The 13620-nt window shown below is 40.6% G+C and overlaps 1 protein-coding gene across 1 annotated transcript in view; it reads right to left on the bottom strand.

The window, feature by feature from the left end:
* The window catches only part of LOC121863331 (general transcription factor IIH subunit 1-like), a 40740-nt gene extending 27891 nt beyond the window's left edge, over positions 1-12849 (bottom strand). Inside the window, exons 1-4 of the mRNA XM_042361955.1 lie at positions 12771-12849; positions 6170-6324; positions 4796-4929; positions 4026-4220 (exon numbers count right to left, since the gene is read on the bottom strand). Coding sequence (XP_042217889.1) covers positions 4026-4220; positions 4796-4929; positions 6170-6323 — 483 coding nt within the window. The 5' untranslated portion in view covers position 6324; positions 12771-12849. The remainder of the gene's footprint in view (positions 1-4025; positions 4221-4795; positions 4930-6169; positions 6325-12770) is intronic.
* Positions 12850-13620: the final 771 nt, after the last annotated feature.

The raw sequence follows: 13620 nt of genomic DNA on the forward strand, positions 1-13620 counted from the left end.
CATGTTTATATTCAAATTAATCACTATCTTATAAGAATTTCAGCAATGTTAATTATATTCTCCCATGTCAGTTCAATGACATTTTATACGAGAAAAACTTAGTCACTCTTAAGGACAGATAAATAAATAAGCACTAGACCTTGGCATCAACTGTCAAACATATCACCTCACCTCCCCCTCCCCCCCCCCATCTTCCCAGCCAGTAAACAGACCATTTTGCATCCCTTAATTTTAGCTGTGTTGATTTGTGAGTGTTTGTTTTAACATAATACAGTGGTCCGAACACAATTTGTTCCTGAGGGTCGTTCATTAACCGAAAATTTCGTTAACCGAATCCATTGTTTCAATGGGATACTTATTGGGTAATTGGTTCCAGCTCATCGAAAAGTACATACAAAGTAAAAAAAAAAATGCAGTAAAGTACACTTACTTTGAGGTGTGTTTGTAGAAGGTTCCTGGTTGATGATGATGGGAATTAGAAGTGGGGGCGGAGGAGAAGGGAGAAGAGAAGGGAGTGAGGATGGAGGAGAAATCACCTTTCAGGGGACCCATGGTTGATGCCGTCATTTCACCAATAAAATTTTAGTTCACTAGGTGTAATTCAAGATTATTTTATTTAAATCAACACTGCACTGCGCTATATATTATCAATATGTTAACTAAATTTCAGAATGACCAATAATTTCAATGAAAAATGCAAAATTATTCAAGACACCAACAAAATAGATGTTCACTCCACTGTCAACAAAGCCCAGTTGATGCCTAATGGCTGAGTCAAGCATCTGATGGGAGCACAAAAAACTAGTTCTCTGTACTGCATATATTATCAATATGTTAAATAAATGTTAAAATTACTAATAATTTTAATACAGTCATGTGCCGGTTAACGTCCAACCGAACAACGTCCGATCGCATATACGTCCGTGCCCCCACCCCCCCCCAAAAAAACACAACACTTCCGTGACGCCTGCTGGACCACTCCACAGCCCCCTGACGGAGACACGATGATCCTCCCCATACTGGCCAGATATTATGTGTTAAAGGAATATCCTTCCTTCCTTAGGTATTTGCCTCCAGGTGTAATGTTAACCTACATCTATTGAGGATAAAATCTTTCACCTACAAATTGATAATAACACATTTGCTGTAATCAGACATATCTAGTTGCCTCAACAATTGCAACCCCAGTTGCAATTGGGGTTGCAATTTCAAATTCTGTGTCATCACTAAGGAATAGCGAAGTCTCTGGTACACTGCATTCTAAGATTAAGAGAAAACGGACGACTCAGGCGTCCTGAAGTGAGAGAAAACGAACTCCTATGACGGGGCACTCAAATAAAGAGACATGGCTACATGTTTTGTGGACTACCCACTGTACAGTATTGATCGTATCCTTTTCATCACTTTGTAATAAACCTAATCATGCCTGTGTGTGTTTATGATATTTACCATAACATTATACAGCTAGACCCCGACTTACGGCGGGGTTAGGGACCCAAATCCAGGTCGTAAGTCCGAATGGTCGTAAGTCCGACATAGATAAAAAAAAATTTTTTTATTTTAAATAAAAAATTTACAATGAAATACAGTACAGTAAAAGTAATAAATAATGAGGAATGGATACAGTACAGTGAAAGTAATAAATAATGAGGAATGGATACAGTGTGACTGAGAACTTACCTTTAATGTAGTCAGCTGAATGCACATGGGGCCCCCATAATTTTCTAATTATACATGGAGACTACATTAACTAGAAACGTTTCGGTATAGAAAATGCGTGTGTCATTTGGGGAAAAAAAAAAAAAAAAAGGTCACAACTGCGGGGGTCGTACGTCCCGACGGTCGTAAGTCGGGGTCTAGCTGTACAGTGGTCCCTCGGTTAACGAGCACAATCCATTCCAGCAGGTTGCTCGTTAACCGAAAAACTCGTTAACCGAAATCATTGTTTCAATGGGTTTTTGGGTAATTGGTTCCAGATCACCGAAAATTGCCTAAATTCAACAAAAAAGGTAGAAAAGTACACTTACTTTGAGGTGTGTATGTAGAAGGCTCCTGGATGATGATGATGATGATGATGGGAATTAGAATGGGGGTGGAGGAGAAGGAAGAGAAGGCATTGGGGTGGAAGAGAAGTCACCCCATGGCACTATTTCACCCATAAAATTTTAGTTCTCTTGGTGTAATTCAAGATTATTTTCTTTAAATCAACACTGCACTGCATTATATATTGTCAATATGTAAAATATATTTCAAAATGACCAATAATTTGCTTGGAAACACAGAAAAAAGCATTTAGTTGAAGAGAGTCTCAAGCAAGATGTTACCTCCACTGAAAACAGAGAGAGACTAACGCCTGTCTGGTGTGTTAACAGGCTGGATGGCACGCCAGAAACTAGTTTCTTTACCTTCAATTATGTTCAATAATTGTTAAAATGACTAAAAAAGTTAATATTAAACTTTTAAAATTATTGAATAGTATAAACTTCTTGATATTTACTAAAATAGTAAGGAATTTAAGCCCTAAAACCGATTACTGTATTGGCAGACTAATACTACAGCTGGTGGACAGCCAAATGCAAGCGAAAACATGTTGAAGTCGGCTCGTAAAAAACTCGTTAATCGAGGGATTGCTCGTTAACCGAAGTTAAGAATCTTATGGAAGGTAAATCGTTAACCGAAATCTCGTTAACCGAGGCGCTCGTTAACCGAGGGACCACTGTATATATATATTTAGTGGGTCTATATGGTCGTAAAATGGGAAACTTGGGGTTGGGTGCCTGGAACCAATTAGAATAAATCCCATAGGTTTCTGTAATTTCGGACAACGTCCATTTCAGTTAACATCACGTTTCCAAGAACGTATCTAGGACGTTAACCGGCGCATGACTGTATAAAAAATGAAAAAATATTAAAGAGCACAACTTTCTTGATATTTACTCCACTGGAAACGAATGTAAACATAGAACAGATTACTGAATTGGCAGACTAGTGCATCAGCTGATGCTCACAACAAAACGTGATGTTTGTCACGATTTCGTTAATCAAAGTTTTGTTCGTTGACCAAATTGAAGATCCTTATGGGAGGTAATTCGACCGAAATTTCGTTAATCGAACCGTTCGTTAACCAAAGGACCACTATACTGTACTACAAAAAACAATGTTTTGTTTATTCTAGGAGATGGGCTGAGGTGCATCTGGGTAGACTCTCAGTCTTTTAGTATTTTGTGTTTCACTCACGTACCAAACTAAATTATTCCATTGAAACAACACTTCGAATTAATTTTTTTAATTCGGTTTAAAGCGACCTCTCTTGGAACCTATCTCGTGTTATATCAACAATGTTCTACTGTACCACATCCTATGAGTAGGTACAGTAAAGTCAGTATGCTTGGGGTATGTCCTGCAAATACACTCAACAAATTTAGAAGATTTTATAGTCTCTGTTTGCTTTGGTCGTAAAAGTTTGAATAATCTTACAAAGGACTTAGCTATTAGTTATCATGCTGTATGTTAGTGCTCCTCCACCCAAGTCTGAACAGTGACTCCTGATGCCTCATACAGTATTAAGAATATCATCGGTAAGGTTTTGGTCATTTTAATCCTGCTTGAACCAAGAGGTTATCAGAGCAATTTAGCCCCAACTCCCCTTCAACATGCATGTTGATTGGTCTACCTTCACCCATCCCATCACTGCAGTGTACTGTACTGCTCAGGTGATGTGGGTAGTGAGAAGGTACAACTAGTTCTCAGTTTCCTCAGTTCTTATTCAGACATTGTAGTGTGTGCTCTCTACCTTTCATGTCCATACTTATACTTTTTGGAGAAATATCAGGGATTTGAATTATTCCGTTCTACTTAAGTCATTTCATATCACCATCACATGGTACATTCAAACTCAAATACAAAAATCAGAAAACAATATTAAGTATCAGAACATACACTGGAATAGACTACTGGGTCGCTAAGACTGTCAGTGATTGGTCAAATAAAGTCACTGTCATATATTAATGACAATTATCAGGCACCATTGGGGAAGAATGTTCCCCCATGTATTGTCCTGCAATCTCTTTCCAGAATTCATCCACAGAGATGATGGAGGTGGGGACCAGTGCACGGTACAGGTGGTGGAGCTGCTCGTTCTCGTCCAACATCCGTTTCTTCTCCATTAAGTCATTTGGAGGCTGCCGTCTGTTTTGGGTCATCAGCTGACTCAGGCGCTCCTGTTAGTTGTCAAGAGAAGATGGTACTACCTGTACTTGTTTCTAGATACTGTATTCTGAATTTACCTCAAAAAAGCTGAACATTCAACTTAGTATGCTAAGAAATTTTATGTAAAGTCTTGTATATCAATGAGAAAGATGATGTTTCACTCTGTATACTATGTAAGCAATCTGAGAGAGAGAGAGATTTTCTTATCTGTTTCAACCTTTACTGTCACTCTACTTTTTGTCTTCCACCAATCACTCTTCTGGTAACTAGTTCATTCCTGTCTGGTAGTTTCTGGAACCATTTATCCAGCAAAAACACAAATATGAGAGAACTGTGAAGATAACAGATACTGCACTGGTACAAAAACTGATGTGAATGTGTATATAAGACAACCATGTAGAAGAGTGTGGTAACAGCACAAAATTTAAGTACATTTTAAACACTACTCTGAAGTCTCATACAGTGTAACAAACACATAATTTTCTTACATACATGTCAACCTCTACACATTTTCTTCCCAGACTGATACAAAAAACAAACATTTTCATGAGCTACTGAGTACTGTACTGTAATTTTAAGAAATTACCTTGACTTGGTTCCTCTCAGCCACCTGCTTGTCTCTGCCCTCTGGAGTGCAGAAGTGGAATGTGTAGGAGGACATATCATGGAGAACCAATTGGAGTTGAACTTTTGGTTTACCCTCAGGTGAGATTTTTTGGGCTGGAAAAAAATATCAATTTAAATTTATTGTGACCAACAGTGGAGGTAAAATGATTTCTTCGAGACATAACAAGTTTCACAGTACTGTATCAAATATATATCTTTGATTTGGCTCTGTTCCTTTTGACTTAGCTACTAATAAACAGAAATGTGGTGACAATGACCAAATACTCTATGGATATAATTAGTACATAAAAAAGCAATGACAGATCTAGTGTGAAGGAATTACCTCATAGACAAATATTTTCAGTTCCTTTGGGGTGTTTTGTTTCATGAATCTCGAAGTGGTTCACTGTTTTGGGTCAGAGTTGAGGTGGGGATGGCCAGGCATGTTCCGTCACTTAACCGAGATCTGCCTTGCCAGGAGCTACTCTCTTACCCCACTCAAAGTTTATGTGTCTTAGTTATAAACGTAATTAGTTAGGTAGTGATCTGAGCAGTGATGTTATTAGATGTAATAAGAAGTGGACATTTTGTTTCTTATATCATAACAATAAGTTAGATAAGAAAATTTTGGCCTGGTGACCTGTGTGTCGGAGCTGTGTGCAGCGGTGGGCCGTGTGTGGCGGTGAGCTGTGTGTGTGTGACAAGCAGTTGCCATGAGGCTTGTGTGTCACCCTGCCTCACCAGTTACCTCAGTGCCGACTTGTAACTAGGCCTATGAATTGTGTTGATGAGCCATTGTTGTCTATTAGTTGTAAGTTACTTAATACAGTATAGGTATACAGGATTTAATTGTTTTATCAATATCCTCCTTTTTTATGAGTTATAGTCAAAGTGGAACCTAATAATACAGTGTAAATCAGCTGAAAATATCTAACAGAGGTAACCAAGGCATTGACATCTAGAAAGTATAACAATCTCAACAAAACACCGACATTGACTGCACTGTACAGTACTGTACTGTACTGGGTGGGTACAGGTATAACAAATTGTAGTAGCACCTTCTGTACACATAATTTATATTTTGTTTGACAGTCAAGGCAGAAGAGTGACTACAACCTTGAGTCAAAATGTCATACCTGAGGATAAAATTGTATTATTATAGTACAGTATGTACAGTACAGCACTCGATGGAAGGAAAATACTTTATACCCTGTACAGTACAGTGTTATAATTCACTGGTACATACTACAGTACTGTAGTATATTTTCAAGCAAATTGCCAAGGCTAGAGAGGTAAGTGAGTAAACATGATGTTTAAACTAACTTAGTTAAGAAAAATAATGTTGGGTACAAACTTCTGATATCATTGTAGGGGACGCTCACTGTGGAGGTATCTGACTCGTCCATCAACCAGCCAACTCGTGTCTGAGACAAGTACAGCTGACCATTGTCCTTTTTGTAGCGAACATTGTTCATCTGAAGAAGAATGTCTTCTCTTTCTCCACTCATCCTGCAATATATTTCAGAATATGAAAAAGAGGAGTAATTTTACAAAAAATTATTACTGTACAGGTATAGTAATATGACTGTATCTATGTTAGCCTGAACTCTCCAATACCTGGAATTAAAATTGGCTCACAATTTTTCAAAAAAATTCTCTCAATTCTGGGTCTGTGAATCTCCCCCCCCCCCAAACAATTTCCGTATCGGAGAGCAAATTCCGGGGATGAAATAATGCATAATTCTGGAAACTCTATCCAATTTTTTTTCTAGGCCTGGAAGCAAATTCTGAGGATGATGTAATGTTTCGACTCCCAGAAAAATTCCGGGGATGTGAGATTTTTCTGGGTTTGAGAGAGTTGTCTCGTTACCAGGAAATCTCTTATCCCTGGAACAGCTCTGCTCCAAGTAACCAGGATATCACTTATCACTATTCAGAATTTTAAGATGTTAGATAAAAGTTACTTCTTTCTCAGTAAACCCACTTTAGGTGTAACTATACAACTGAAGAATTAAATCTGGATCAAATAACTCTGTACACTGAAATAGCTAGAAACGATGGTCAAACATATCAATAAACTTCAAGTCCATAAAAGAGTGCAGGATTGTCAACCATGGGGTCGATGTGCTTCATGGTTTTGTGAGCACAGTTCACCAGTTTCTGAATGGTTGGTACAGTCGACCACAGGCATGGCTATACACCATTATCTACTAAGTGGATCAAATTATCTAGCAACACTCTGAGAACTGCCAGAATTTCAAAATGATCAATAATTTTAATTTTATTCCTGCAGAGATTCTATAAATACCCATTCTCTAGTTGATACCACCATAGACAGACAGCAGGCATGCCAACATATGAAGATGCACACGAGGATATATCAAAGTATTTCAAATTGTAGAGATGGAATAACTAATAATGATACTTTTTGGGGACTGTAGCTACATCGTGCTTTCCATTGTCTCCAGACTGAAGCAAATTGGGAGGAGGAATAGTACTTTTAATACACCATATTCAGGTTTTTATTCCCAGTTTTCTCTAAATAATGATTCGCTGCAGTTACCCACCAGTTTCGACTCTATGTTGTGCGTGACAAATACAATGCTCATTGACCAATAATATTTACCTCTACCTGTATATAAACTGACTCAAAAAAATAAAAACAAACTTCCACCCTAGGTTAGGTGGGTAGGTTTTATTGGTGTGTATATTGCCAAACTAATATATGTACACTCAGGGTCAAAAGCTTGTGTGGAGCAGTTCAACCCCAAATGGAATAAAACAGCACACCCGCACCAGATGACGGTCAGGGTGTATAAGTTCGGAGAATCATCTCGTGACACAGTTTTATTGCTTCACACAAACTTTTGACCCTGACTGTACAAGCTACATATTATTATTAGCAAATAGGAAATCCTACCTACAATTAAGATTCAGAAAAGGTCAACAATGGAACTTTACAGTATACAGGTATTGATTTGTATAAAGAAATACTGTAAAGCAAAATGCCTGCACTAGGACACTTACAGTATATCTTTGTTTACATGGGCATCAGATGTCATTCAAACATCTCATAGACCCTTCAATTACAGCATTGGTTCTTTAGGTTCCTTTGTTTTGTTGTGTTTGATTAGGTTAAGTTTACACACTGGGGAGCCAGGAGGTTGGGTTAGGTTTACACACATGGGGGTCCAGGAGGTTGGGTTAGGTTTACACACATGGGGGTCCAGGAGGTTGGGTTAGGTTTACACACATGGGGGTCCAGGAGGTTAGGTTTACACACATGGGGGTCCAGGAGGTTGGGTTAGGTTTACACACCAGGGGGTCCAGGAGGTTAGGTTACACTTTGGGGGCCAGGAGGTTGGGTTGGGTTTACACACATGGGGGTCCGTTGAGTTAGGTTTACACACATGGGGTCCAGGAGGTTGGAGTTAGGTTTACCACGTGGGGGTCAGGAGGTTGGGTTAGGTTTACATGTGGGGTCCAGGAGGTTGGGTTAGGTTTGCACCGTGGGGTCCAGGAGGTTGGGGTTAGCTACACGGGACCCAGGAGGAGTTAGGGTTAGAGTTTACATGGGGTCCAGGAGGTTAGGTTGGTTTACATGGGGTCAGGAGGTTGGGTTAGGTTTACACATGGGGGTCAGGAGGGTTGATTGGGTTTACACACATGGGTCCAGGAGGTTGGGTTAGCTTTACACACGAGGCCAGGAGGTTGGGTTGAGTTTACATAGGGGTCCAGGTTGGGAAGTTTACATGGGGGTCCAGGAGGTGTGTTAGGTTTACACATAGGGTCCAGGGTTAAGGTTTATGAGTCCAGTTTAGTTTTTACATGGGGTCAGGAGGTTGGGTTAGGTTTACACATGGGGTCCAGGAGGTTGGGTTAGGTTTACACATGGGGTCCAGGAGGTTGGTTAGGTTTACATGGGGTCCAGGAGGTTGGGTTAGGTTTACACATGGTCCAGGAGGTTAGGTTGGGTTTACACACATGGGGGTCAGGAGGTTAGGTTAAGTTTACACACCGGGGAGCCAGGAGGTTGGGTTAGTTTACATGGGGGTCCAGGAGGTTGGGTTGACTTACACATGGGGTCCAGGAGGTTGGGTTAGGTTTACACACATGGGGTCCAGGAGGTTAGGTTAGGTTTACAGACATGGGTCCAGGAGGTTGGGTTAGGTTTACACACATCGGGGTTCAGGAGGTTGGGTTAGGTTTTACACATGGGGTCCAGGAGGTTAGGTTAAGTTTACACCCGGGGCCAGGAGGTTGGGTTAGGTTTAAACACATGGGGGTCCAGGAGGTTGGGTTGGGTTTACACATGGGGTCCAGGAGGTTAGGTTAAGTTTACACATGGGGGTCAGGAGGTTGGGTTAGGTTTACACCGGGGTCCAGGAGGTTAGGTTGGGTTTACACATGGGGTCAGAAGGTTGGGTTAGAAGTTTACACACCGGGGTCCAGGAGGTTAGGTTAGTTTACACCATGGGGATCAGAGGTTGGGTTGGGTTTACACACATGGGGGTCCAGGAGGTTGGGTTAGGTTTACACACATGGGGGTCCAGGAGGTTAGTTAGGTTTACACATGGGGGTCCAGGAGGTTGGGTTAGGTTTTACACATGGGGGTCCAGAGGTTGGGTTAAGTTTACACACATGGGGGTCCAGGAGGTTGGGTTAGGTTTATACACATGGGGGTCCAGGAGGTTGGGTTAGGTTTACACACATGGGGGTCCAGGAGGTTAGGTTTACACACATGGGGGTCCAGGAGGTTGGGTTAGGTTTACACACCAGGGGGTCCAGGAGGTTAGGTTAAGTTTACACACCAGGGGGTCCAGGAGGTTAGGTTAAGTTTACGCACCGGGGGGGTCCAGGAGGTTATGTTATACTGGGATCAGCAGTGACATAAGCAAGTTTGCAGATGACACCAAAATAGGGCGGCAGATTAATTCAGGGCGGGATGCAAATGCACTACAGGAGGATTTAAATAAACTGCAGGAATGGTCAGAAAAATGGCAAATGAAATTCAACACCAGCAAGTGCAGCGTACTTAATATTGGAAGAACAAATACTGTCAATGTATACAGCCTTAACAACATCAACCTAGAGAAGTCGACTTGTGAAAGAGACTTAGGGGTACTTGTAAGCCCGGACCTACGGCCTAGAAAATAGTGCGTGAATGTTCTAAATAAGGTAAATAGAGTATTAGGTTTTGTATCTAGAAGTGTAAGTAATACGAGTGCAGAGGTCTTATTGCAACTATATCTTGAGCTAGTCAGGCCGCACCTCGATTATGCGGTTCAGTTCTGGTGCCCTTATTATAGAATGGATATCAATTCACTGGAGTCGGTGCAGCGAAGAATGACGAAAATGATTCCGGGACTTAGAAACCTTCCATATCAGGATAGATTAAAGAAACTAAACTTGCATTCCCTAGAAAGACGAAGAGTGCGGGGAGATATGATAGAAGTATTTAAGTGGGTGAAAGGAATCAATAAAGGGGATATAGATAAAGTTCTTATAATATCCGAGCAGGATAGGACTCGTAGCAACGGATTTAAGTTGGATAAGTTTAAGTTTAGGAGGGAGATTGGAAGGAACTGGTTCACAAATAGGGTGGTGGACGAGTGGAACAAGCTTAGCAACTTTGTAGTAAGTGTTGGAACGCTGGAAAGTTTCAAAAGGAGGCTAGATAGATTCATGGATGATAGAGAGTGGTAGTAACTCTCGACAGGAGCTGCCATGCACAAGCCAACCGGCCTATTGCAGACTCCTTATTTTCTTATGTTAAGTTTACACATCAGGGAGGTCCAAGAGGTGAGGCTAGGTTTACACACTGGGTGTCCAGGAGGTTAGGTTAGGTTTACATACCGGGGGGTCCAGGAGGTTAGTTTTCACACCAGGGGTCCAGGAGGTGAGGTTAAGTTTACAACCAGGGGTCCAGGTTAGGTTAGGTTTACACACCAGGGGGGTCCAGGAGGTTTGGTTAGGTTTGCACACCAGGGGTCCAGGAGGTTTGGTTAGGTTTACACACTGGGGGTTCAGGAGGTTAGGTTAGGTTTACACACCAGGGATCCAGGAGGTTTGGTTAGGTTTGCACACCAGGGGGGTCCAAGAGGTTAGGCTAGGTTTACACACTGGGGGTTCAGGAGGTTAGGTTAGGTTTACACACCAGGGGTCCAGGAGGTTTGGTTAGGTTTGCACACCAGGGGGGTCCAAGAGGTTAGGCTAGGTTTACACACTGGGGGTTCAGGAGGTTAGGTTAGGTTTACACACCAGGGGTCCAGGAGATTAGGTTAAGTTAGACATAGGAGTAGGAATAACATTATCATAAATGTCTATGAGATGGTTGAATGACTCCTGATGCCCATGTAAACAAGATATAAGGTGTCCTAGTGCAAGCAACAAAAACTCCACCTTTCTTTACAATGAGAAAAAATAGGGACAAAAACCCAGGGGAAAAATGTTACCACACCCCCCCCCCCTCAATTTTCTTCATTAGAGAGGTATACTGTCTAAGAAATAAGTTTTCTTCTTTAGAGATTTATCCTTAAGTGGCTAGTTAACACAGGTTACTCTCCTTAAATATTACCTATTTCTTTTGGTGACATAATTAATTTAAGTTAAATTTCACAAACTCCAAGTGAAAATCCCACGTACCCACATACTTAATTTATTATTCTGACAATACCCAAACAATGCCCACAAGGATTTAGTCTCTGGGGAGTATATATATATAGCTACTGTACTTCAGAACAAGACACCAACCTAACCTAACTAACGTAAACACTAGTGCGAGACCATCAGGCTAAGTTATGTACAGTACAAAAGTTTGGCTGGTTCGTGTTGTGTTGAGATGAATGATCTATATTCTGGTATTCAGAAACTGTATCTTTGCCCCAAATCAAAGCATTACCTCCCACAGCAAAATTATTAAGCAGTCCCTCTCTAGATGTTGTGTAAGTAATTTCAACATTAGCATTACTGTACTTAATGATGCAGAAACAAAACAAAAGGAGCCCAGCTGTAACTCAACAATAGAGATCAATGTTCACCTTGAAACATTACTTTCACCTAGCCGTCCACCTTAAGTACTTCAGGCTCTATATACCTCTAACTGCAGGACCAAACACTTCCCTATTAACTTCATAAACTAAACCAAAATAAATAAACCGAGTACATTAAATAAAGCGGAAGTCTTACTTAACCTATTTATTCACGAGTAGGTGATAGTAACACTTCTTACTCACCAGTGTATTGAGAGGTATCATATAAAGTTTCTATCATCACTAAGGAACTAGAACAAATAATACCACAAAATAAGACCAAATAAAACTGATACAAACTTCACACTACACACACAAGCACCAAGATTATTAACAATGGAATATTTAGGTTCACAAAGGCTTCCATTTTGTTAACTTGGATTATTATATACTGTATATTATTCATATTTCAGGAAGATTTTTTTAACATTATATTAAATTTTGACAATGATCTCCGAAAATCCACCATTTTTCAGTTAGTCTTTTTTCCACTATTTCCCCCCAAAATAGTGTAGCATATCCACTACCCACACTAATAAAGACACAGTGAAGCAGTAGTGTTCAGGTAATAGCTCCACCTCCTTCAATGATAACTAATAAACTAAACGTGATTGTATGCGGGTTTTTTTTTCATTTCTCAAAATTAATGATTTTTTAATAAAAGTAATACTAGCGATTACACATCTTGATAACAGGAATGGTAGTGGATTAAACCACAGGGTTGAAAAATCTCTAAAATATATATACAAAGGATAATGAATACATGGACAATAATGAAAAAACACGATGACATTATATCACGTCAACTAACAGTCATTCTCGGGGTTTTCCGTAATTTCGGGTAAGTCAGAACAATATTGAGGGGTTTATTGTTATCTCCAACGCAATTTATCTCTGCAATTGGTTCTGAAGCCGATGAATTACCTTAATAAGTTGTAACATTCAATTTGGTCGGCTTATCCTTGACCTGTCGTCGCTAAACCAAAACATGTGTGGCTGACGGAGCCCCCTACCGGCCGCCCCGGCAACCTCCCGTTACCATGACGACCACTCACGCTGTCCTTACATATACATTTATTCAGCAAAATAAACATATAAATTCACATTGATCCAGCATATAACCTATGTAAATATATAAGCAATGGAAAACAGTAAATCGATTCAACCAAAGATAGCCCAACAAAGATGCTAAAATATTAGCCTATTCTTACTAGGTATGAGGCAGCTACCAAACAGGGAGGTACTACCGCCTGGGAAGATATTGGAAGCATAATGTGTTGTCTAATGGTAGACCCTGCTGCCATATGGCATCACGAAAATTGTGACCAAGGACCAGGTTGCTGATCTGACTTTCTGCCTCATTTACACACAATTGCAGGGTCTCAATTGTTACACTTACATTTTCGCCCCCAGGCCCCAATGTGGGTCAGTGACCTGTGCCCGGGTGGGCTAATCCCCGTAAAAAAAAAAAAAAATAGCTTGTACAGTCACTCACAAAAGTCCTGTCGCTTCTCCTCCTGAACCACAAACCCCGAGAGCGAAACTCTTGAATTCCAAGCATTTATGGACAGAATTATACATCAGTGTCTACTGCTTCGGGTTCACGAGTCATAATCTCGGGGTTCGTGGTGAAGAGGCGACAGGACGTTTGTGGGTGACTATACAGTACTGTATACAGGGCGTCCCTTAGGAGGGTGCGGGGCCCGGGGCAACTCAGACACTGCGGGGCCCCAGAAAATATATATATGGAGTCAGATTATGCGGTCAGAGGAAC

Source organism: Homarus americanus, unplaced genomic scaffold, assembly GCF_018991925.1.
Source record: "Homarus americanus isolate GMGI-L3 unplaced genomic scaffold, GMGI_Hamer_2.0 scaffold46197, whole genome shotgun sequence".
In the NCBI taxonomy this organism is placed as follows: Eukaryota; Metazoa; Arthropoda; class Malacostraca; order Decapoda; family Nephropidae; genus Homarus; species Homarus americanus.